General features: G+C 48.5%; 1 protein-coding gene across 1 annotated transcript in view; it reads left to right on the top strand.

The window, feature by feature from the left end:
• The window catches only part of TMEM132D (transmembrane protein 132D), a 199,739-nt gene that overhangs the window by 148,882 nt on the left and 24,603 nt on the right, over positions 1-26,254 (top strand). Inside the window, exon 5 of the mRNA XM_066199760.1 lies at positions 16,524-16,667. Coding sequence (XP_066055857.1) covers positions 16,524-16,667 — 144 coding nt within the window. The remainder of the gene's footprint in view (positions 1-16,523; positions 16,668-26,254) is intronic.

Raw genomic sequence — 26,254 nt, 5'->3', positions numbered from 1 at the left:
CGTCTAGCCTAGCATGAAGCACTCTGTGACAAGAGTGAAGTGACATATGTCACACCTCAAGGAGAGTGGGGACTGCGTGGCAGACGCTGCCTGGGCTCAGGCTGATCCAGACCCTCTCTTCTGGCACTCCTTGAATTCAGCTGTGCAGCAAACAGGGGGGAAAAAGCCTCTGCAGCCTCAGCACCTTCCGCAGCAGCTGTAAAAACTCCCAACACAGACGTCGTGTGTTCTGTCACTAAAACACGTCCCTGGGGCTTTGGTGTCACGTCAGTGAACATCAAGGGAAGGAGGACCATTGTTTTTTTTCTTGAAGAGCCCTGGGTCTGCACTCAGCTGACGTTGTTGTACACCAGAACGACACAAAGATTTTGACTTTAGAAGGTTGAAAATGACTTCTTTATTTTTGGGATATGTCTCCCCTTTTATATTATTTTACACAGACCAGTTTGATTGGTGACAGGAAATCAAACTTCTTTATTTACATTGGTCAGAGCAGAGGGGCATCAAGAAGAAATCCCTCCCAGGGAAAATACGTGAACAAATTTGTCATTTCAAAAACATTTCTCCTGTTTACAGAAAATTCCCTGGGAAAGGAATTTCAGAAACCCAAAACACCTCAGGTAGGAGCCAGGGCTACACTCAGCAGTCCCTTCCCTCAGCGCTGGAGGAAGTTTGGGCACGTGAATTGAGCCCCCCTTGGTGTCCATCAGCCCAGCACTGCTCTCTGAAGTGCTCACGGAACTTTGAGCAGGAACTCTGTGCTCAGGCCCAGCAGCTCCACATCTGGAACCGCTGGAACTGCTGGAATATTTCGACAGATGGGGAAAATCTGGGGGTGTGATATTGGTATTAATCATTCTGTCAGGTTTCAAATCGATTAAGGGCTGTTTTCTGCTCGTTCTGTGGCGGTGGAAGTTTCCTGATTCGAGATGCGTGTTTGGGAGCTGCTCATTTCCCAGGCAGAGTGAGAACAGGATTAGTAGGCGTGCAGTGTGTACATTATCTGTAATAGCTGTGCTCCCTGGGATCAAAGGCAGAACTTTCCAGCATGCACTTGCACAGTATCATGATCAAGAGCTGGCAAGAATAATCTCATCAGATCCGTGTAGGCAGAGTGATAACAAGTTGTTTGGAGAAATTAATAATGTGAGCCTAAATTTTTAAGATTTTTTTTCCCATGAGTGTGCTTGACCTTCTTCAAACTCCGTCATTTCATTTTCTGAGATTCTTGAGTTCTTCATCACTCCCTCGGAGCCTGAAGGCAGAGTTCAGGTGTCACCTCCGGGCCAGGTGTAACTATGGTAACAAGGCAAGAATCAAGGTCTGTGGGCTTCCAATGCACATCTTGCCTGGGGTCAATAATGACCCCAACATTGGCAGCACTTAATATCCCCAAGCAATTACAGGAGGAATTGAAAGAGAATGAAATGAGGATATTGATATTGGTAATTGTGGACATCAGAGAGCAGCTGGGAAGGAAATGAAGCTCTGTGACACACGGGGAGAGCAGGAGTTCAGATTCCTCTCTCTGCTTTTCCGGAGATCAGGGATGGACAGGACAGGGTCCAACTTCAGCCCCTCGGAGCCTCCAGCTGGAGCTGCACTGGGGATGGGCACAGGGCTGGTGTGAGCCCTGGAGAGGACACCTGAGAGGTGACACCTGGCCCTGAGAGGACGCCTCAGTCCTCAGGTGATTTTCCAGTTCTTCATGGAAAGGTTCAGAGCATCCCGGGCAGGAATGTCCATCCCATCCTGGCTGGTGGCTCAGCACTCCGCAGAGCCAGAGCTGGGCCATGTCAGGTCAGACAGTGACCCATCCCTGGGCCATGTCAGGTCAGACAGTGACCCATCCCTGGGCCATGTCAGGTCAGAAAGGTGACCCATCCCTGGGCCATGTCAGGTCAGACAGTGACCCATCCCTGGGCCATGTCAGGTCAGACAGTGACCCATCCCTGGGCCATGTCAGGTCAGACAGTGACCCGTCCCTGGGCCATGTCAGGTCAGAAAGGTGACCGTCCCTGGGCCATGTCAGGTCAGACAGTGACCCGTCCCTGGGCCATGTCAGGTCAGACAGTGACCATCCCTGGGCCATGTCAGGTCAGAAAGGTGACCATCCCTGGGCCATGTCAGGTCAGACAGTGACCCATCCCTGGGCCATGTCAGGTCAGACAGTGACCCATCCCTGGGCCATGTCAGGTCAGAAAGGTGACCATCCCTGGGCCATGTCAGGTCAGACAGTGACCCGTCCCTGGGCCATGTCAGGTCAGACAGTGACCATCCCTGGGCCATGTCAGGTCAGAAAGGTGACCATCCCTGGGCCATGTCAGGTCAGACAGTGACCCGTCCCTGGGCCATGTCAGGTCAGACAGTGACCATCCCTGGGCCATGTCAGGTCAGAAAGGTGACCATCCCTGGGCCATGTCAGGTCAGACAGTGACCCGTCCCTGGGCCATGTCAGGTCAGAAAGGTGACCCGTCCCTGGGCCATGTCAGGTCAGAAAGGTGACCGTCCCTGGGCCATGTCAGGTCAGACAGTGACCCGTCCCTGGGCCATGTCAGGTCAGACAGTGACCCATCCCTGGGCCATGTCAGGTCAGACAGTGACCCATCCCTGGGCCATGTCAGGTCAGACAGTGACCCATCCCTGGGCCATGTCAGGTCAGACAGTGACCCATCCCTGGGCCATGTCAGGTCAGGGAATGACCCATCCATGTTCCCGATGTTGTTACAATTCAGGACGGCTAATGTAAGGACACGTGGAACTCTGATTTCTTCAGAGGGCTCAGAGCAAAGTTTATTGAGAGACAGATTGTTTTATGCAGTGTTTGGGTACAATGAGTAGGGCTGGTCCTTTAGGGCAGCACCTTTCTGTAAACATCTCTACCAGTGAACAAGGTGGGAAAGCACCAGGTGTCAGGAGGAGGAGATGATCTACAGGGATCGTTTATAGGGATTGTTTTGGGTTTGGGTTGTTCCTCCTCGAGATTTCCCTGACTGAGAGAGTTCTGTCCTTGGCTTTCCCACGGGCACTGCCTGGAGCCCGAAAACCCATGTTCTGCCCACCGTCAGTTCCCACTCCTCCTCGGCTCTCAATTCTGCTTTTCCCAGCAGGGAGATCAGACTCACACCTCCTTGTCCAAGCCACAGGCCCCGAGGGTTTGACCCCCTCCCTCTGGGCTGCTTTGGGCAGCTCTGCCTGGGGGCATCTCAGGCGTGCTGCCCCTGTGTGACACCGTGTGACACCAGCCCCGGCAGGATCCCACCAGCACTGGGAGACTCCAAATGCTTTTCCCTGTTGTTTAATCAGAGCGGGATGGGATCAGTTTATTGAGATGAGCTCCTGACGCTGCTCTCTGCGCTGGCTGTGGTCACGGTGGGTGGCTGGGCACACCTTGCTCTGGGGCTGTGCTGTGTCCACCTGCAGCCAGAAATACCAGAAATATCCGTTGCTGTTAAATGGAATATCCTTGGAGCCTCTGCTCACCACCCGCGTGGGGGCTGCTGATGAATATGGATTAAATTGTGGTTTAAGTATTGCTTCTCTGATTGCAATTTCTGGCCCTCCTCGTGAAATGGTTGGTCTGTTTTGTTTGTGTTATCAATGGGAATGCTTTGAAAATTGCTTTGGTGCTGGGGAGAGCGGGAGGAAAACATTGCTTCACGGCGAGCATTTTGAAAGAGTGTTTATACCCAGAGCATCAAATTAATTTCCCCGAAGAACAGGTTGAGCTGATCAAAACCAGAAATGATCATTGGTTCTTGCACATATTTGAATACAAATAATTTAATTTCAAAAAGTCCGTTGAATGCAGCAGCTCGTGGTCATTTCCATATTTCCTCAAGCACAACAGAATTATTTTCCTCGACTCCATTTTCTTGGGTTTGAGCGTGGAGGAAGCTGCAGGATCCTTTTCTCAGAGTCAGGGCACAGCCTGAGCCCTGCTGGTCCTGGTCTCAGTTCCTTGGGCTGCCAGCCTGGGGAGGAGCAGCAGCAGCAGCAGCAGCAGCACATCATCCCCGTGTTTGCATTTCTCCTGTTTCTCTGCAAAGCTTTTGATTCCCAGTTAAACTACTCCGACAATCCTAATGCAAAACTGTTGAAAGCGTTAAAATACCTGGAAATTCTGCCAGACCTTTGTAGGTTCTCAGAAATCCTTCAGCACTGGTGAGAAGTGACAATCAGCAGCACTCACATATTTAGGTTTTAATGCATATATATATATTTATATTTATATTTTTATATGTGCAGTAGTGAGCGAATTGCATTCGAGCTGCCCAATCCCCTGCAGGCTGGAGGATTCTGATCTTTGCTGGGCACAGAGAAGCTTGCTCAGGGTTCAGAGCTGCTCCCCAGCCCTCTCAGGGGGTTTGTGGCTGGAGCCAGTGCCCAGGTCAGCTCTCCTTCCTCCCTGACCCCTCTGGTTCCACACTTGGTAATTGCTGCCCTGTTCCTCAGACTTTGTTCTGAGCCTCATCTCTGAGAGGGCAGGGGTCACAAACAGCAAAACAGACTGAAAAACGCCAGGACGTGACTTGCATTGCAAAAGTCTGAATTTGTGCTCCCTAAAACCAAAGCTGTTGGAGGTAAGGAGGGCAAAAAGCCCTTCGGTGTCAGGCTGCTCCTGTGCAGGGAGGAACAATTAGGATGGAAAAGCTCCCAGGTGGAGGAGAGCTGATCCAGCACGAGGCACGAGGCTGCAGTTGGGTGATTTGCTCTGCACTGTTGCAGAACAACCCTGGTAAAAAACCCTGGTGAAAACGTTAGCTAGTGACCAAACTAACCATTTAATTGGATGACAGGGAGCTTTACCAGCCGTTTGCATTAAGCCACACACCACCAGGAGGTTTTGTCTCTGAGCCCACACAGGTGTGTGGACCTGCCTGACCTCTGAAAGACTGACACAACCTCTCTCCGTGGGGAACTGGGAATCTAAACACAAGGAAGTTAAAGCAGAAACCCTGACATTTCCTAGCAAGGAGCAGATTCTGGAGGGAATGGTTCAAGTGTGACACCCAAACTCATCTCCAGCCTCTGAATTTGAAGGATCACTGAGATTGCTCAGCAGGCACTTCCCAGGCAGCTCACTTTTACTGAATTTTAATGGGGTAAAGTCACTTCATTACATCTGGCAAGAAGAATTTAGAGGAGTGAAGGCACACAGGTTGGAAGATGTGGAGCTCAGACTTTTTGTGCATCCTGGGATAGTGGAAGGTGATGGCAGGGGGTGGATTTGGGGTCCCTTAAACCCCGTCTGGGATTCTGTGTGAGCTGGGCTGAGGGGAGAACTGTTAATAAAAGGGGTTCCTTGGCAGACAGCGGTGCTCAGGGTACCAGAAACAATATTTCTGGAGATAATTATGTGGAATAAATAAGCCTGGTGAACGGAATCTGTTCACACAGTTGTGGAAAACAGATTTTTAATTTCTCAGCATACAGTTTAATGTGAGCAGAATCTCTAAACAGAGGGTTGACACTGTTAACAAAGGTAATATTAGATTTGAATGAGAAACTTCGTGTGGTTAATTAAAAACCAAAGGCACAGTTATAACAGAAGTAATTATCCTGGAGTATTAAATCAGTTGCAAGTCCAAGCCCATAAAAGAATTAATCAGGAATAATTTAATATTTGATATTGAGGGCTTATATTCTCCACTAATGTCAAAATCCATTCCATTAACCAGCACAATTCTTCAAGTCTATCTGCAGACTGGCTCCCTGAAAGCAGGACAGTGGAGGAACAATTCAGTGGGAAGAAGCTTTAATTCCTCTTTTGCAGAAAATGGAGGAGTGTTTCTGCTGGGAGAATCCCTCTGGCCAAGGCCAGGGGTTGTTCTGATCCATTTCTGCAGAGCAGGGCCAGAGGAATGACGTGATCCAGTTTTTTCTTCCATTTGTTAGTTTGATTCCCCTTTAAACTGCAGTGGAGGTCAATCCTGTTTTCTGTAGCCCTGGATTTCCTGATGCAGCTACAGTATTTGGAAAAAACCAGGTTTCTCTTTGTTTTGAGCCCAGCCAGGTGATCGTTTTCCCTTTTCACTTGTGCTGGAAGTCCAGGACTCTCTGCTCTTGGATCTGTTTCACCAGACCACTGATCCTCGTGTGAATTCCTGCTGTAGCCTCTCTCATCTTTTTTTTTCCTTGCCTTTCCTTTTTTTCCTTCCCTTCCCTTCCTTCTGCCCTCTGTGGGGCCCTTCCCAGTCGTCCTTGGACACACACAGGAAATAATCCAAGCTGGAATTATAATTAGAAATATTAATATAAAAGGAGTGTTAGAATTATTATTATTAGAAAAGGAAATCAGCAGGGATGATTTGCTTTTTGTGGCGAGGGAGTTGCAGTGCTGGGGCCATTGGGGGAGACCCCAGAAGGAGAAAGCAGAAAGGCATAAAAGCAGCCCTGGATGATGGGGAGATTGTGATCACCATCCAGCTCCTCCTGAGCTCCCAGCTCAGCTCAAAGTGGGTCTCAGCGAGGTCAGAGGCAGCCACACAGGTTATTTATAACTGGTTTTGGGAAAGAGCTGAGCAAAGCTGTCCTTTGCCAAGGTAGGTCAGGAGCTTTATTCACATTTTGGCTGCAGGGCCTCGAGCTTGCAGTGAATTCTGAACCAGCAGGAAACTCTGAACCGGCAGGAAAATCTGGCCAAATAAAACCAAACCTCAGGTTCTGCTGCTCCGATGTGTCTGGCAGCACCTTGAAGAAGCAGCAGCATTCTTTTATTTATTTATTGGCATCTGAAGGCTTTTGTCCTCCTTTGGAAGCCACTAAAGAGGCTGGTGAGCAGCAGGGCTCGGTCATTGATCAGCTGGGCTGGGAGCAGGAGAGGGACGGGCAGAGCAGGGCCCAGGCTGAGGCACTTATTGATCGCATCTAGTGCGCGATCAACTATCGATAAAAGGCTCCTCACCTTCCCTTTCCTTCCTGACTGCAAACCCAGCCCTGCTGAACTCACCTGGAAAAAAACAGAACAAACAATCCTCAAGCAGGTATTTCTTTGCTTTATATATATAAAGCAAAGAAATATATACTACTAGTAATAAATAATTAAAATAATACCCAATAATAAATATTACTAATAAATAAACAATATAAATTTATATATATATACACTAAATATACCATTATAATAAAAAATGTAAATACATATATTTATTTATACATATATACTAAATTTACTAAGTAAACTATATATGAAAACCTTAAACTCTAAGTTTTGCCCCCTGTGACATCACCCACTTCTCTCCAAACCCCACACGCACACTCCCAGCGCTGTCACTCAATTTTGGGAGCCTTTTTCCTGGCCCCGGGTCCAGTGCAGTGTTTGCCTGGGGGTCAGTGCCTGTCAGCACAGAGAGTCTGCAATTCCCAGTGCCCAGGGTTCCAACATTACTTAACTTTCAGAATTTAAAACAAACAAACAAAAAAACCAAACACAAAAGCATCAAAACAAAAACCCAAAACAAACAAAACCCCAAAACAAACAAAAACCCCAAACAAACAAACAAACAAAAAAGCCCCACAATAAACCAAACCCAGAAGCCCTTTGAGGTGTTTCCAGCTGGGTTTGTTTCGGCCTCTGGGCTCGCACATGCCAGGGAGGCAGGTGAGCTCCTGGCCCCCAGGTTTGCTGTCAGTGAGAGCAGGTCAGAGCAGTAACAGAGCAGCTTGCAGCTGAAGTTCAGAGCAGTAGAAGAGAAGTCTGCAGTTGAAATGAGCAGAGCCAGGCTGAGCCCGGCCCTTGCTGCGTGTCTGACCTCGGAACAGCCTCCCCTGCACCATCAACAAATAAATAAAATTATTTATTTACCAGGGTGGGAGGCGCAGCCTGGAGCTGTGCAGCTTCACAGCCATCGTGGAGTGAGCAGTTCTGACCGCGGGCCTTCGTTCATTGCGGGGTTTTCCCCACATGTAAAATGAGAAAAAGCCGAGGGAAGAAAATGAAACTGTTACCTTGCACTGACATCAAAAGAATTACTGGGTGCAGATCTCTGTATGGACCAGATTAGGAAAATACTTCAGATGTCCTGGGTACAAAGAGATGTAATTTGATGTCAGGGCCAGATTTATTTCCTTGAGGACATGGGGCTGATTCCAGCACAAGGTCTGTACCAATCGTTCCAGAGGGATTAGACATTAAACAACATCCCAGAACACACAACATGGTCTTAGAGGCACTGAATCTGCAGCAAGCATGTTCCCCAGGATATTACTACAAGATTCTTCATGTCTTTCTTCTAATGGCTTTTTGGATTCCCTGCTTTCAGCCTGCCACAACCAGCTTTACAAGTGTCCAACCTCTCTTCTTCTCTGTTATTCATTTTTTTTTTTTTCCGATTGTAAAGGATTCTTCTGTCTGTCTAACTGCTTCTTAAGTTTATTGCCAACAGCTTCGTGCTGCTGTTAGGGGCTTTATTTCCCAATTGGTATTACTTTTTAACTGCTCATGTAAATCCGGATCAGTGCAGATTCCTGCAGAAAAAAACAAATTGTCACAAATCTGTACGGGCGAAATGATCAAAGCAGAGCTCGCGGGCTCGCTGCTCGCTTGCTCAGCCTACTTGTAGACCTAAAAATATTGTTATCTTCATTCAGATCCTGATGCTGCTCTTCACCGCAGCCTTTATCTGTGGCAGGGGAGTCAGATGTCGGGGTCACTCCCTTGTTGTGAAATCAGCGAATTTACACCCATTGATATCCCGGCTGTTGTTGTCGCTGGCTAATCGCAGAGGAAAAGTTCAAAGCAAGTAGTGCCGCTGAAGGCCAGGCACAAAAAACACCTCCGTGGGCACGGGATTTGTAACTAGGGATATATTGTTGGGAATAAAACTTTGGTTGCTGTGTTCTATTAAAAAAAAAAATTAAGACTATCATTTTCTTCCCAAGACGAGATGCAAAGAGCTGAAGTTTTTTGGCCCCTCACTGCGGGGATGGCAGTGTTAGCACCACAGATAAATGTGGATAAATGGCATTTCCCGACTTTAGTGCCTGGAAATGGGGTGTGAGTGCCCCCGCGAGCACAGGAGCGATGTCCTTGCCCCGTCACTGCCCTGGGTTTTTTCTTGCTGCGACCCAAATTCCGTCCTGGCCACCCTGGTGTCCTCACCAAGGTCGCGGTCACATGTCTCGGAGCAGATTTTGGCCCCATTTGCCATATGGGAGCTGGGACATCATCTCTCCCCTGCGCGTCCCCGGTGTTTATTTCTGTGTCTGTGGTTGGAGCTCCGCTAATTAAAGGCCGAGCAGAGCCCCGAGGCCGCCCTCAGCCTGCTCATGAATGAATTGTTGGGCTGCAGGCGCCTTTCCAGGGCCTCTCATGGGCCCAAATTTAGCTCAGGCGGCTCCTTGCCTGACATTCCTAAACCTGAACGTGCTGCACACACTGCCAGCCCGCGCTGGGAGGGAATTTTGGAGCCGGCAGTTGAGTCTCTTCTCCTCTGCACAGTGACCTGCAGAGCACCACTTCTCTTCCCCTCAGAACGCTCTTTTTTTCTCTTCAGAAAAGTGAAAAACTGGTTTGGTGCTTGCTCTGTGGCCCCACAATGCCCAAATTTAGCTCAGGCGGCTCCTTGCCTGACATTCCTAAACCTGAACGTGCTGCACACACTGCCAGCCCGCGCTGGGAGGGAATTTTGGAGCCGCCAGTTGAGTCTCTTCTCCTCTGCAGAGCACCAGTTCTCTTCCCCTTATAACAGTTTTTTTCCTCTTTAGAAAAGTGAAAAACGGGTTTGGTGCCTGCTGTGTGGCAAGAGATGCCCTGCACCTCGGGCCACATCCCAGCTCTGCCCCGCAGGGTCTCCTGTGGGGCTCAGCCCTGCCTGTCCCTGCTCTGGTGGTGTCTGCTGAGGGAAAGCCAAGGAGAAATCCCCCCCAGATCCGTTTGTTGGTTTGCTTGCTTCTCAGAGCGAAGTGTTGATTTAAAGCAGCCTGTGTAGAGACCGAAATCAAGCGTGCACACACAGCTTCGTGGAGTTACAGTCTGGGGGCTGTGAATTAATTAGCAATTCCTCAGAAGAGCCGCGGGCTGCCAGCTCCGAGGCTCCCTGGGTGGGACTTTGATAAGCAGGGGAGGTTCCTGACAGCTCCCTGCTCGGCGCTGCGAACCACCCAAACACCGGGGCACGGCTCCCCGGGAGGATGCTAACAACACAGCTCCTCAGTGGAACACATCAAAGGGACTTCGTGGTATTAAACCCGAGACAAATTAAATCTACATTGCCTCTACAGCTGGGGAAGAAGCGAGCTCCCATCGTGGGAGGGTTTTCCTGCCCAGCTCTCAGGGTGGGAAGGAGACCCGGGGCAGCCTGGTGGCTTTGCTGCTGTGTCACAGCCTGTCAGGGCTCGACAGCTCCCTGCGCTCTCCTCTTGGCTTTTTGCTCCTAAAAACACAAACCCCACATGGTTATTGTCCTCTCCACTCTGCTCTTTGCTCCTAAAAACACAAACCCCACGGGATTATTGCCCTCTCCACTCTGCTCTTTGCTCCTAAAAACACAAACCCCACATGGTTATTGTCCTCTCCGCTCTGCCTGTGTGCTCTGTGCCCCCAGAAACACAAAAAGTACAGGATTATTGCCCTCTCCACTCTGCTCTGTGCCCCCAGAAACACAAACCCCACAGGTTTAAGATGAACTTCTGCTGGGTGAACTCACTGGAGACCTGAAATGCTTGGGTGCCTTTGTCCCAGCAGCGGAGCTGTGAGTATCAGTGAGCCCCAAAAAGGGAGGCAGCAGCCCTGCCCACGAGTTTGCTCTTGCATTTGTTGCATTTGTTGTTGCTCAGGCTCACAGGCTGAGGAAGAAAGGGTGAAAAATACATTCAGGCATAGATTCTGCCACCCCACTCCTTTCTAAACAACGGTTTGCCATCACATTTTACAATTCAAAAGATCCATTTCTTGGCCATGTTTTACTGCCAGGGAACTGTTACCTGTTGAGAGCTGGCCCAGCAGCCTGGCCTGGCTCTAGGCTGGGGGCTGGACCCTGCACAAGCACAAAACAAATCAAAAATCCCTGTTTTGAACCATTTTTGAACCATTCCGGCTGGGCCACGTGAGGCAGGCAGAGGGAAGGAGAAGGGACACAACAGACAAATGTGGTTTTCTCTCCCCGGGAGTGAGATGATTTATTTCCTGGCGCTTTTTTTTTTTTTTTCCCATCACTTAAAGGTGTGGGATTGCATCCTGCAATCACGGGCAGTGTCCACAGTGGGGATTGCCTGTCCTTACTCCACACACACACACACGAGAAGGGAGGAATTGGCAGCTACAGCAGCCCCCCGCATTTCCCTGCTGAGCTGCATTTCTGTCCTTCCTGAGCTTCTCGCTGGCCATCACGGGCTGTGTAATGAGAAACCTCTCCCTGCTGGTCATCTTCGAACGATCCCACTTTGCCTTTGCACCGCCTGCCTCTCATGTTGCTCCTTTTCTCCCTGTTTTCTGTGCCCAGCGCTGCCTCGCATCTTCAGCTTTTCTTGCCCACCCCCTCCTCCAGCCTCGGTGACAGATTCTATCTGCGCCCAGACGAAAGTTCGCCAGTGAGAATACAAAACAGCTTAAAGGCTTTGCAAAAGTTAAGTCCGGGATTAAATATAATTAGGTGTTTTTCCTGCGTGCCTCGTGTGTGTGTGGCAGTAGGAGGGGCAGACAAGTCTCTCTGATTAACTCGTGTTGCTTTTTCCCCTCCAGCACAATCCAGTTCTCTGGTTTTGAACGGGGAAATTGCGATTGCTGGGCTGGGGGGGTGTGTTTGGGGTTTTGTTTCACCACTCGTCGTGTTTGGGGTTTTGTGTCACCATTCATCCTTGCCCCAGCTGCTGCCCCCGTTGATTCTGTCCCAGTGAGGAGGAGTGGGAGCCTGACTGGACGTGTCACCCCCCACCACGTGGAGTCAGAATTATTCAAGGACTCGCAGGCTGAGGGAAAAAAGGTGAAAAATACATTCCAGCATCGATTCTGCCACCCACTCCTTTCTAAACAATGCTTTGCAATCGGATTTTACCATTAAAAAAAAAAAAATCCATTTTCGCCTCTCTGGCGGCTGTGTGGAAGAGTGGGAGTCAGCAGGGAGATCTGTCCAGAGAAATGTTTGGTTTTCCGGGCGTTTGGGTTGCTGTGGATGCTCCTTTTTAACCCTGTGTCAGCACATCTGACCGAGGAGCTCTGCTGCCTGTACGCAGGAAAAAAGGAAACCGATTAAGCAGCAAGTGCTTGAATGAAATGTGATTAATTTGCTTATATTCCCCCCCTCCTCTCTCTCTATTCCCAGACACTTCAGGTTTCATTCTGCGTGATGAAAGGTGCCCACGTTAAACCCAACGTTTAACCCTGAGGTTCATGTCCGTCTTTTCACATTTTCTCCTCCAGGATTCCCCATCATTGCTCAGACTTGCAGTGTTTCAACTTGTGCTTTCAACTCCTCCGTTCATATTAAAGGCCTCACAAATTAATTCGGGTTATTTCTGGCCGCTGCTCCTTTATTCCTTTTGGATACAGGAGAAATTGCAGCTGATTTTTCAATACTTTTTCCAGTGCATCCGAAAGAATCCGGGAACAACAGGGGAAATAAGGAAATCCGGATGATACTTTATATATTTCAAGCTATATATAATATATATTTTTATACATTCTGCAAGCTCAGAGCTGACAGTAATGTACCACAGGCGAGGGAATGTGCTTTGGAGCAATTTTGGTTTCTCTGCAGCACCTCGTATCGAGCCCCAGCAGCTGCTTCTAAAACTTGTACTTCAGCTGCCGTAATCTTATCATTAAAGGTGGATTTAGGCTTTAAGAGCCCCCGAACAAACCCTTTTTCCTCGCGGCCACGGGCGGGGAGATGACTCTGCATTTCAGGTGCAAGCTCAGCTTCGCTCCAGCTCGCAGCTAATCCCCAATAATCGAGCCTTGGTGCCACAGATGCAGCTCTTGGCTGCTCCGTCCAGCTGCTGCTCCTGACTCCTCAAATCCCTTCCCTGTCGCTGGTTTTGTGTCCTCCCCTTGCAGTGGGAGCAGGGGGAAAAAACCCGAGTTTTTCACATCCATGAGAACGTCAAGCTTTTGGGCTTTATTGGTTTAGAAGCTTACTAAATTTAAACAGAAGCATTAACATGGCCTTCGGCTCTCTTGACAGTTATAAACTCTTCCTTGGGGGGATTTCTGTAATGCTTTCTAATCAGCTTAAGGAGTTAATTAAACAGCTGTCACTTAGCTGCTTAATTCTGAGACTTGATGCTAAATAAGATTTGAAATTAGTTATGCACGACTGGGGCGTGGACGCTTCGATAGGAGCAGGATGGCTGCGAGTGAACAGGAGCAGAGTCTGGGGCTTTTTTAGCTCAACAGTGAAAAGATTCAAGGTGGGAGCCTGCGTTAATGCTCTGCGTGCTGATTAATAGGAAATCCATTAGAAATAGAGGATGTTTAGGAATGTCAGGTGGGAGGGATTTTCAGGCAGCTCCTCAGCCTCGTTTGTGGCCTGCTCTGCGCTTCAGGAGATCCCAGGGATCAGTTTGTTCTCTTCCTGTGCATAACCCAAAAGCCAAAATACCCTTTGGAACCCGGGAGGAACATTCTTGATTTTTGGAATGAGATCTTTAGCCTGCAAAGGTAATAATCCCCTGCACTAATGAAGGATGTCTCTGGAGATCTGCTGAGCTTCTGGAACACGGATTCCAGTGCCATGGGGAGGTTTTAATCTTCTTCTCCCCGTGTGTTGTAGCAGGACAAGCACTTCTCCTGAAGCCGTAGGTGGAAGGATGCACTTCACCTGCAGGAGAAGAGCAAGAGCACATTTCATTGGTAATTAAGGCAGGGAGTTAATGAAGTAAATGTGCCAGGATTCGGTGGCCAGGGGCTCATGAGCATTTCCTGAACTGAGAGTGGGGCTTAAAGCTAAGCATGAGTTTATTTATGCATTTATTTCTTTAGAATTAGTAGTAGTTAATTATTTCTTTAGTTAGTTATTTCTTTAAAAAGTTATATATAGATACCCAAACGTTAGGAAATGCTGTGTATGCACAGACAGCTGGGGGCAGAAACAGAAATTTGGAAAGATTTATAAAGATATTGTTAAAGTCCTTTTTTTTTTTTTTTTCACCCTAAGAAAGATAAGGCAAAAAAATGTCTGAAGGGAAATTAAATTTCAGGGAAGCTGCCTATTAAAATTGAAAAAAACCTAATAGGTATTCACTTCTGCATTTCATCTTAAATTGATGCTTACCGTGTACATCTTCTGGATATGTTTCTGCTGGAGGGCTTAATATGCCCAGTTATTTCATCTGAATCTCTTCAGTAAGCAAAGAACACTCACTCCAGCATCTTCTTTAAAGTATTACTATTTATTTACCGTGGTAGCAATTTCAGAATAAAGATTACCTGGTCTTCCATTTCTAATACATGAAGAGACGTGGTTTTTTCTCTGATTATTCCATTTCATTGTTGGAGGGGCCCAGTGTAAGTGAATTACAGAGATGTGCTGTGTTAATAGTTAGAGAAAGTTCATCATGATTTAACAGCTGCTGAGGGAATCAACTTTGAGCGAAAACATAACTATTCCCATCCTTGAGGTGCCCTGACATCTTATCTCCTGTAATTTCTGTTAGTTAGAGATGAAGAACACCGTATTTCTTCAGGAGATTCCTTTTTCACTCAGGCAGCAAAAAGCAACCGTTTGAAATTAGTAACTCTTCGGATTTATGGCTTTTACCAGCTGAGGCTCTCAGCTGTAAATCTGGGTGTTGCTAAATAAGTACCGTGCTCCTTTCCTCCAAGTGAAGTCATCCTCGCCTGCTTTCACCAGGGGAACGCTCATTCTTTTGTGGTTTAAACGGTAAATAAATGCCTGCAGGAGCATTTCAGAGTGCCCTGCAGGGTGAGTTGGGGCGAGAGTTATTGGGGTGAGGGTTATTGTTGGGGCGAGAGTTGTTGTTGGGGTGAGAGTTTTCTTGGGGTGAGGGTTATTGTTGGGGTGAGAGTTATTGGGGTGAGGGTTATTGTTGGGGCGAGAGTTGTTGTTGGGGTGAGAGTTTTCTTGGGGTGAGGGTTATTGTTGGGGTGAGAGTTATTGGGGTGAGGGTTATTGTTGGGGCGAGAGTTGTTGTTGGGGCCCACAGGGGCTCTGGGCAGGGCTGCAGCAATTCCCGGGGTTCAGGTGTGCTGGAGGCCAGGAGAGCAGGCAGGAACAGCAGCAAAATTCCCAGCCAGGGGCAGGAACAGCAGCAGAATTCCTGTAACCCTGGTTCCGTGCCTGAGGTGTTTTGGTTTTCTGAAATTCCTTTCCCAGGGAATTTTCTGTCAACAGGAGAAATGTTTTTGTAGCTGTACCTTTGTTATTCATCCCTTTCCCTAGGAGGGACTTCTCCTTGCTGTCCCTCTGCTCTGACCAATGTGAGCGAAGAGGTTTGTCTCTGCGTCACCAATCCAACTGGTCTGTGTGAAATAGTATAAAAGGGAGACACATCCCAGAAATCAAGGAGTCATTTTCAGCCTGCTGAATCTCAGAGTCTGTGTTGTTGTGGTGTAAAACAGCGTCACATTCCCAGCCAGGGGCAGGAACAGCAGGACTGGGATTCACTCTGTGTCCTGAACACCCAAAGCCAGCACTGGAAAACACGAAAAAGAAATTCACGGAGCTTTGGAGAATCATTCTCAGTTACAAGCTCTTACCAGGGGAAATTACATTTGCCTTTGGTAAGCAGACCTCATTAATCACGCTGTTTCAAAGGCTCGGTTATTAAAGTTCCCTTTGCTTTATGAAATAATTGCCAGGGTCACACTAATGGATCCGGGGAGGGAGGGAGCTGGTGCTGCTGGGGGAGCAGCTCTTTGCAGCTGGGCACGAGGTGTGAGCAGCTCGGGAGGTGCTGTGGCCTCCAACAATCCCAGGGAAATGAGATTGCTGCCTGCAAAACCACCAGCACCGAGACCCGAGAGCTGATTGTGTAACTACAGCGGGTGCTTCACTGCAACTGTTCTGTCGGGCTGCCCCAGGGGAGCAGCAAAAGGTCCTGAGAAACCTGGCTGCAAAGCCCAAATGTAGGAAAAAAACCCCAAAGAAAACTTCAAGCTGGAAAGTTAATTGCAAAGCTGAGAACTGGGTTTCCTGAGCAGTGTGTTCTGCGCTGAGTGCTCGAGACAGACCTGACCGGACAGGCAGATATTCTCACCCTTGTACGAATTATGATTTCAAAATATCTGAAGGGCTTTTGTGCTGGGGGCGGGAGAGGATTTCCTTCTCCAGTTCTCAGAGTGAAATCCTCTTTCTCCCTTCCCTACAGATCACGGTGAGGATGGGGCAGCCTCAGCAAAGCAGCTGTCAAGTGACCAGGAGGGATTTTTTTTCCTTCTTTAAATATTGCTTTGAGTCAGAAGTGTGTCTATTTCTTTAAGTAAGAGGAAAAGCTCTTTCTGATGTGAATACTTTAGAGGAGAAAAATCTCAGCTTCTCCCCTGTAGTAATTCATTACTCCCAAGTAATGAAAGAATGGCAAAGTACAGATATTAAGCGGCATTTTGTTTTGTTTCCTCTCAGGAAGCAGAGATCCTGAACACAGCTGTCCTCACTGGCAAGACAGTGGCTGTCCCTGTCAAGGTGGTTGCCGTGGAAGATGACGGGACTGTGACTGACCTCGTGGAGTCCGTGGAGTGCAGATCCTCAGATGAAGATGTCATCAAGGTAGGATCAGAGTGCTCCTTGCACAGGGGAGCACAGGCCTGTTCCCCCGTGGAACAAGTCCTTCATTTCCCTGACTGCCCTCCGCCAGGATTTTATTTTTGCTGTTACTGCTGCACAGCTCGCTTCAGTGGGGCAGCAAACCAAAGACAAAATCACCATTTCCCGTCCTGCTCATCAAACCCTCAGGATTCTCTGACACTTCCACTCCTGAAGGGTTCCCAGAGCTGACTCCCTGTGCCTTTCCATGGGCTGTGTAGGGGCAGGAATGCTGGCAGCCGTGCTGCTGCTCTTGGGGCTGGCTCAGGGTGAGGTGAGAGCCCACAGGAGTGCCTTGAAACTCCTTTTCCTTCCTGAAATTGGAGGCTCAGACTGGAGCCCCAAGGCAATGGGTGCCTCTTGAAGGCACTTGCAGCAAGTCCCACTAAAATCCTGCGGGGAATTCTGCATATTTCCATCTGCTGGATGAATGATCAGGTGGCAGGAGCTGCCCAGCATGGTGGTGGTGGCACTCAAGGTGCAGAGGTGGCACAGAACTCGCCTTGTCTGCAGCAGCTTCTCTCCCTTCACAAACTCCTCCCTGTGCCTGTTGCCAGGGAACGGGAGACGAGAGACGCAGCTCCAAATCAAAGCTAAAACTGATTTTATTTTTCACATAACCAGCGTGTCCCCAGAAGGATTCCAAACCCTGCAGGCCACCCTCCCCAGCTGCTGTTACCCCATTAACTCTGTGACCTGCCCCTTTTTGAGCTCCTGGCCCCCGGGAGGTTTTCCTGAGGGTTCTGCTTTTCCTGGGCTCCTTTGGCTCGTTTTCTGCCTCTGGAGGCACAGAGGCGTAAATTCTGGTGATTATCAGATGGGGAGTTTGAGACACACCCACGGGGTTGGTGGTTTCATTCACAGAGTAAGTGAAGAACAGAGCTGGGCAGAGGTGGAAATGGTTTTTCTTGAGCTGTCATTTCTGATCAAAAAAAAAAAAAAAGCAATATCTATGCTCACTGGACTTGTTTTAAATAATTTCTTCATGGTAATTTATCATACCTGAGATGAACCCCAGCAGTTTCAAAGTTTAGCATTTTTTATGTTTCCCTTTTAGAACCTTCTCAGTGTTCCTATTCACCCGGTTAGCCACCGTGTATTTTCTGCTTCAGTGTGTCTTTCTGGCTGTATTATTAGGAACCTTTGGGGTTTGGGGATTTTTTTTCCTTCTGTGAAGCCCTTTTGGATCTGGTAAATCTGCCAAATATGGCGAATTGTTGGACTTCATTTAAAAACATTTAATTTAAAAACTTGGACTCCATTTAAAAACTGGATTCACAAACAGAAGGAAATTATTTGTCCTTATGTTTTGGGAGTTAATGGACTAAGTCCTTGCTAACTCACTCATCTGCTGTTTAATTTTTTTGGTGAATTCGGAAAAAAAATTCAGCTTTTGAAAGCAAATACATCATTTGAAAGACATGGAAGAAAACCCAGTTTTGCATTCGGAAGTTTGAATACACCAAGCAGTGCTGGTGTGTTCAGTGTCACTCACACACACCCCCCGTTAATGAGGGTGATAATTCCAGCCCCGTGTCACCCCGGGCTGTCCCCAGCAGGGATCAGCCTGTTCTGGGCTCCTGCAGCAGCGCTGGGGTTTCTGCAGAGCTGAAACGAGTCGCCAGTTTCAGATGAGCTCTTAATTGAAAATGTGGCTGGAGTTTGCAGTTTACCTGCCCTGCTTCAGACCCAGCCTTGTTCACGGGCACCTAATGAAGATAAAGATGGATAATTACCGGCCAGCCTTCAGCGTGCAGCAGTAATTAGAGTTTCTGTTCTCTGGGCATTGGAGTAGGGAAGAGAAAATGGGAGAAGAATCTGCTTAAGATGCCTGTCGAAACATAAAGATTAAGATTACATTTCTGTGGGTCTTCTTCACTGTTGCTGTTTTTCAATGCATCTGTCAAGGAGCATCTAACAGATTGATTATGTCCTCGTGGCTTAGCTTTTATTCCTGGGTTTTGGTGTTGATTAATGATGAGGTTAAGCTCATTTTCCTTGCAGAACGAGGATACCTCATTCTTCTTTTCGTTGCGGGGTCCACATTTATTACTCACTTCTTTCATCTGACACTTCAAAGAACTTTCAAGAGCTGGTCCAGCCTCTGCCCTGACTCCTTTTGTGCCACACTGCACCTACCTGAACTTGGCTGAATGGGTCAGAGCAGAATTTGTTCCACTGAAACGACGTTTTTATTGACAGGTGATTATCAGGAATTCTTTGGTCCAGCATGGCAGAATAACCACACCAAAAAATGGGAGTGTGTTATGGACTCTGTGCCCCTAATGAGGGCTGCGAGACACAGAAAAGTTACGGGGCAAATTTCAAAGTGCTGTAAAGTACTGGCCGTTTGTAGGTGGTAAAACTCCTACTGAACTCATGGAAAGAAAAGAGAGGGTTTTGAGCAGACTTTGTTTTTGCTGAGTTGTTGGTAAGGAGTAAACTCTAAAGATGATTTTAATCAAGAATAAGGAGAGAAGAAAAATCAGCTCCTTTTAATCTTCCATTTTGAAAAGACATTTCTGTTTCCAAATTGACCTTTCTTTTTTCAAGGCTCACCAGACCCTGGAATTTTCCAGAGCAACGCTTTGCAGTGCTCTGGGTTTCCAGTTTGATGAGTTAATTGAAAATCTGCATCCGGGTTACCCTGAAACGAAAACTCCTTTTGGTTCACTTTGTTTGATCAGACACCTGACAGCTGCCAGGAGTCACAGAGTGCTGGTGAACAGAACACTGGGACCAGGGTTCAGTTCCTCTGCCCCTTTCTTGTGGTGTACTGTGTATTTCTTAGAGAACTCCATTGGAAACCCGTCAATTTTTATCCAAACCTGTGTGTTTTTATCCAAACCTGTGAGTTTTTATCCAAACCTGTGAGTTTTTCCGCCAAAACCCTTTCAGCTGATTCCTCCTGGAGCAGCTGGAGCTGTGCCAGGGCTGCCGGGGAGGGTGAAAGGGGGATTGTGGAGACGCCTTGGGAAGGCTGAGCTGGAACAGAGACTGGACAGAGCTAGGAGAATAAAGTAGAGATTTATTAAAAGACCTTTAAGGGAACACCTTGGGCAGGACAAGAGCCTGGCCAGGGCTGCACCAAGGTGGACCCAAAATGGTCACAAAATGGACCCAAAATGTTCACAAAATGCACCCAAAATGGACCCAAAATGGACCCAAAATGGTCACAAAATGGACAAACGGTCACGGGGTCTCACACTTTTCTAAGTTTTGGTCCATTTGCATCTTGGGGTTTAATTGTTCAATTCCAGCTGCAGGTTATGAGGGGAGAGCAGCACACTAGGCAATTTGTAAAATATTACTGCAGGCTAATGAATCTTTCACTGACGCTTAGTGTGGTTTTATCAGCGGCAAAATAACATCTTGTTAATCCTGTGACAGTCTGCGTGGAAGCTGAAGTGTCAGAGCACTTAAAGTGGCCCGAAGCAGGCGGTGTTTTAAAGCATGAAACTTTCAACAGCTGTTCCTTTTCCTCCTCGCACTGGCGCACTTCAGGGAGAAGTTGAATTCTTCTGAAGTCGCTGGAGTGACAGAGCCAGAGAAAAAAATCAAAGGGAGAAGACAGTGGAGGCCGGGATTTAGTGTGCTGCTCAGCTGCAGATCCCTGCCCTGTGCCTCAGTGCAGCCCGTGGATATTCCCCTCACAGGTCACTCCCGCATCCCCGTGGTCGCACACATTTCCAGCTGCCAAGGGCAAAGCTGGGAGCTCCCAGTGGAGGCACCGCCAGGACACACGACCCTTTCACACCAGGAGTGGGAGGAATCCCCGTTTCCCGGTGATCTGTCATGTTTAAGCCAAGCTAAGAGTGAATTAAATGCTCATTGTGGCTCACTGAGCCTAAAAACTGAGTGCTCAGGCTGTGCTGGCTCCAGGGGATTGGGACAGGGACAGGAGAGAGGGAATCCCCCTGCCCTGGGCACGGGGCAAAGCGAAGAGCCAGGAAGAGCAAGCAGTGATCTGCTAAACCGGCTCACCTGAATGTGCAATATTTTATATACATAATATACGACATAATTGATCCTTCTGTGCCTTGAGAGTTCAGTGAGGGTCAAGTTCATGCCGTGGTTTCCCATAATGAAATAGGATTTCTCCCACCGGCTGAACTGCCTTATTTCCACCCCCGAAAAATGTTGATCCATCTTGGAAACAATCTTGATCCAAGTCAGCAAATGCATGTTTTTATTTCCTGCGATGTCTAATCATTTCACTTCGGTAGAAAATGATGAAATCATGTCCTGTCATTCCGGCTCAGTGTCAGTGTTCCCGACATCGGGATCTGCCTGACCTTTTCACCTTAGGAGGGAGCAGCTTTAAAAATTAAAAATGCTTCTTCTGCTCTGCGCTAGGAATCGGGATAGAGGACAAACTCAGGAAAATGCACTGTCAAAACTGAGAGTTGTGATAATAACTGTAGAGCTCAGTTCATGTGCTGCTGGTGTTGGTTATAAAGGAGGAAGGCAGAATTTTAATCTCCCTCTGCTCTGAGAAACAGACGTGGCAAAGATGAATTCTGAATGTGGAACCAACAGGACAGACTTGCGTCTCCCAGGAATTGTCTGAAACTCACCTAAAGCTGCTGGAGTGACTGGATTTGTCTCTTTCATATTCTGCCAATTCATCATTCTGATGTGAAGCTCGGGAAGGAAGGAGGTTTCTGTGGTGTTATTTGCCTTTTTGTAATCATCCAGACTGAAAACCCCCGTGGGACTGCCACAGTCACTCTTGCCTGCACTTCCTTTATACTTTTGAAAGGCTGTAAGCTTATATGATAAAAAACTTCTCTGTAATGGAAAAATCCAAATAATTTCTGAATTGAGGCTTCTTCAAAATTCTACAGAAGATACCAAAGAATCTGGGGGCTTTGGGCTTCATGGGAAAAAAAAAAAAAAAGTGTTCTTGTGGAGCCAGGGATGATAATCTCTTCCTGTGGGTATTTCTCCTCCTTTACAGGGAGGATTATGTCTAGATCCATAAAAAGAATGAGGCAAAATCTAAAGAATATCCCAACAGTGATGCCAGGGGGGATCCCAGGGAGCAAATGTAACCCTTTGCTGACCCCAGAAGGGGCTGAGGAGTGTCCCCAGTGTGCTGAGGTCACTCCTGTCACTGCTCGCCATCCCTGGCTCTGCTGCCCAGGAGTGAAAATGAATCCATTCCTTTTTTTTTTTTTTGGTGAGTGAGCTGTGCATCACCTGCCTGCTCGGGTGGATGGTGCATGTCCAGATGCATGTCCAGAATCATCCCTTGTTCTCCCAGTTGCCTCGGAGAGCCCCAGGAGCCCTGTAAGTATTCAGGGTCCTCCAGCTCCGAGCAGCAGGTTCTCTGTTAAGCACAGAACATGAGCCTCACGCTCAGCAAACACTGAGCACGTTTAAATCAGCTGAACCCTGCCTGCTCGGCCAGGGTTTGGGATGCTCCCAGTGCCCGGCTGGGCAGGAGTGACTCTGGGAACGAGCAGCAGAGGGTGAGAGGTGCCTCTTTCTGTTCTCAGTTTGTTGAAATGACCCCAAGGCTTTGCACAGGCATTCCCGTGCTGTCACATCATTATCCCACCCCTGAAGGAGGCTGATCCCAGCCCTTGCATCCCCTCGGCAAGGAGGGTGGAGGTTTTCCAGGCTGTTTCTGAGTGTCAGATCTGTGCAGGGGGAGAACTCCCTGTGGGAATGATGTCCAAACCCCCTGGACTGGCAGAGGGCATTCAGGGGTTTTCAGCTGCTTTCCAGCCCCGCTGAACACTCGTTGCATGCTGATCCCTGGGTTTGGGAAACGCTCCGTTGTCATTAGAGGACGCGAAAAGAACCGCACTCACCCGTCGGGATGTGAGACGAGAAAGAAGGAACTTTATCTTTGGGATCTCGACTTCCATAGTCTTTGGAGTTTGATCAGGGATTGGGGGACGAGGTTAACACCTCTCTGAGCCCAGTGGTCAAACCAGGAGTCCATCAGTTCGTCCTTCCCCCTGGAAAGGAACGTATTCTTTACAAAATATCAGCTTTGGTTTTGTTACAAGCGTGAGAAAGCTCCAGCAGAAAATGCAAACTATCAGGAGGCTGAAAAATCAGAGCGACACTCCATCATCTCCGTGAGAAGAGATCTGTGGTCTGTCCCTGGAGAAAACTGAGGGAGGGAGGAGCAGACACTGCGGAGGGAAATGAGTTCCCTGCTCCCTGCCCGGCGCTAAGGCGGCGGAGCGTGATGTTACCCGGGTAAAATCAGAGCTAAATTGGGCTCAGATCATCCACTCACACCTGCCTCCCAAACAGGAGCTGGCGTTAATGGTTATAAATTGCCGTTCTTCCTCGCAGAAAGTTCCCGGAGTGTTCAGTGACCGTCTGCCACTTTTCCTGACCAGGTGAGGCATTCATAGCTCCTGGTGCCGGCCCTGCGCTCTGGCACAAAGCTCTGGGTAAAAACCTACACAGTGCCGAGGCAATTGATGTCCGCCCAGCCCAATTTAGGACTTCTCACAGCCACTGGAGGTCTTCGCTTTTCATTTGCGGGGCTGTCCAGGCGTCGCATTGGGTGTGGAAGGGGTTGGTGCTGCTAGAACATAGACGTGACGAGGTATTTTCAGCCGATTTAAACGTGCTCAAATGCGGGGACTGTGTCAGTGTTTGCTGAGGGCGAGGCTCATGTTCTGTGCTTAACAGAGAACCTGCTGCTCGGAGCTGGAGGACCCTGGGCACCAGCTGTGCAGTACTTGCAGGGCTCCTGGGGCTCTCCGAGGCATCTGGCAGAACAATTCTGGCCATGGATCTGCAGGAGAAGGGGAGGCTGCAGGACTTGGGAAGGCTGGGGTCACAGAAAGGCCGTAATGAAGCTGAAGTTTTAATGCTGTCCTGCTCTGCTTTGGTTTAATGAAGGAAGGAATCCGAATGGTTTCTTTAACCTGGCGTGGGATTTTAGGCGTTGCAGAGGCTCTAATAAGGGCTCAGCCTGCACACAGCGTGTGACACTCAGTTTTCATTCCTTCCCTAATAGGCTTGGGTAACAACTGGATATCCCCTGGGCTGGTTTCCGAGGCGCTGCACTGCAGTGTGATACGGTGGGCTCTGCCCTGTGCTCTGACTGTGCCACTGTGGGCCCTGGCACGTGGTTTGTTTGCTCTGTCTCAGCAGAAACACACACAGAAGGTGCGTGATGGTGCTGAATTTCCTCGGCAGATAAAGGGCATTGATGCTAAATCCCCGAGGAGTGCTTTGAGATGTCAAATGAAATGTATAAACATCATTAGGGTTGTTAATAACGTGCATAACCTTAACTAGGACAGAGCACAGAAATGGCTCCTGTTAAATTTCACTTCATCACAGCCCATACAAAACTCTGTCGTGATAAAGCATCAGTGGGCTGAGTAAGGAAGGACTTAGAGATATTTTCCCATTTCTTACATAACAGAGTCTGTGCAGGTCAGACTGAAGATTTCTTCTCTCTTATTCACTCTCTGGACCATTTTGCATTCCTTTTAGCATGGTGACTTTTGGCTCCCCGTGTACCTTTTTCTCTTTGCAGTTATATATAAAAAAAATTATGCAGAACTCGAATATTTCAAGAGAAAAGGAGGTAAAGCAGTGAAACACATCTGAAAAGTGCTGGAGGAGTTACCTGAGTGCAGCTTATTACTTAGAGATGATTATCTGTAACTTTTCTCGTGTTTTACAGTGTGACAGGCTCTGCTCTCCTGCCTTTCCTGTGATTCTGTATTTATTTGTAGGACGCGCCAGTGCCATTGGTTTCCCTCATCAGCTCCCCACAGAAATGCTGAACAACTTCCCTGTGGTTCTTGTTTAACTGGTTATTGGATGATAAGCCTGATTTCTGAATCAATTTAGGCATTCAAATCCAATTAATTTAATTGCAAATTAGAAACCTAAGCACCTACAAAAAGTGGCTTTAATGGCTCTTCAATTTTAACTAAAAGAGTAACTGTGTATTTAGAGCAGGTGGGTATTATACAAAGCTGATATTTTCTCCCAACCTAAATAATCTGTTCCGTATAATAACTATTAAAAATAATGGGATTATTTGCAAGCAGGTAATTATTTTGCAGCTGTAAAGGGGTTTTGTTTGAGGAAATTCGGGGCATCTTCTCTGGACTTGGGGATTTGAGTGCCCTCAGCAATTTGCTGGAGCGTCTGTGAGCATGTGAGAAGCTGTTGTAGTGTTGGAGCTTTTGTGCAGACCTGGAGCTGACGGCAGGATGAAACCTGGGAATGTGACGTTCCATGACATGCTCCATTTCATTCCTCTGAAGGCCAGAGAGGGAGCGGGGAGAACCTCAGTAATGAGGGGCAGTATCATTTGCCCCGATGAGGAGGCTTCTGGAGGCACGGTGGATGGCACTAAAGTGTATTTTCTGCATTGTCTGGGAGCATTTTATCAATGGCACTTGGCTGCCCCTGCGAGAGGAAGTCGGTCTCACGCGCACCCACGCACACAACTCCTGTTAATGGCTGCATCTCCTCCCTGCCGCTGGGAATCCAAATTTAACCCGGTGTGGTTAATGGGATTGCGCTGCGCTTCGTGAGATGAGCAGGAGAGGAATTAGGAATTCTGTTCCTCCCTGGGAGGTTGTCTGTGTGTGAGCCGGGCTCTGGCTGTCACGGGGTGGGTTTGTCTGAGAGCAAACAGCAGCCAGAGCCAGCTCCACTTGTTCAGTGCCACAAGGCAGCCCGTGTTTCCTTGGAAGTTCTCCAGACGTTTGTGATGCTGGGCTGAGTTTCGGGCCTGTAACAAACCTGGAGAGGCAGAGTTTCCCTGGGGCTGAGGATCCCGTGGTGGGGGTTTCGCAGGGCCCACGGACAGCAGCGGCAGCGCCAGCCCCTCTGGCAGTGCAGCCCGTGCGCTCTGCTGATTCCTGGAGACACCTCGACGGGAGGTTCTCCGAATCCTGCCCTTTGTTCCCCGGTTAAACAACGCGTGTGTGTCTGATCTCATCTGGGGCTCTCTGCTCCCTGGCAGATTCAGGGGGACAGGGTTCACTGATACTCATTTCTCTGCGGCTGTGCGAGGTGTGATTAACCTCACCCTGCACTCTGGAGCTGGCAGCTATCAGCTCATCTCCAGCAAGGCTAATTACTGACAGGAGCTCCCTTCAGGGCCTGCCTGGTGGTTTTGTTGCTGTCGAGTGGATAAAACGAGACACTGAGCACCATAAAGTGTGCTCAGCACAGGGAAACTGCAGGAAGGAAATGGCTGGGGAAGAAGAAGGAACGGGGTGGTCCCAGAATCTCATCACCTGAGAGGGAACTTCCTTCCCTGAGCAGCACAGGGAAGGAGCAGCTGGGACAGTGCTGCTGGAGCCCGGTGTGTCCTGGCGCCAGTCCCAGCCTGCCCAGTCCGTGCTGGCAGATCCCGTGGGCGCTGCAGGGCTGCCCTGAGTATGAATGAGTTAATGAATCACAGAGCCGTAAGGAGGCCATCACCCAGGCAGTGTTCCTGACTCCACTTCAGGGGAGTTTGGTGTTTCGCTGAGCCCAGCCTGGCCCCTGAGCCCGGAGCTGCCCCTGCAGTGCCCGGTTCCCTGGAGCAGCCTCGTGTGGTT

The sequence above is a fragment of the Chamaea fasciata genome, unplaced genomic scaffold (assembly GCF_029207755.1).
Source record: "Chamaea fasciata isolate MVZ Bird 193981 ecotype frontalis unplaced genomic scaffold, bChaFas1.0.hap1 SCAF_18, whole genome shotgun sequence".
Lineage (NCBI taxonomy): Eukaryota > Metazoa > Chordata > Aves > Passeriformes > Sylviidae > Chamaea > Chamaea fasciata.
Note: the sequence above shows the minus strand (reverse complement) of the source record. Positions and strands in the feature narration are given on the sequence as shown.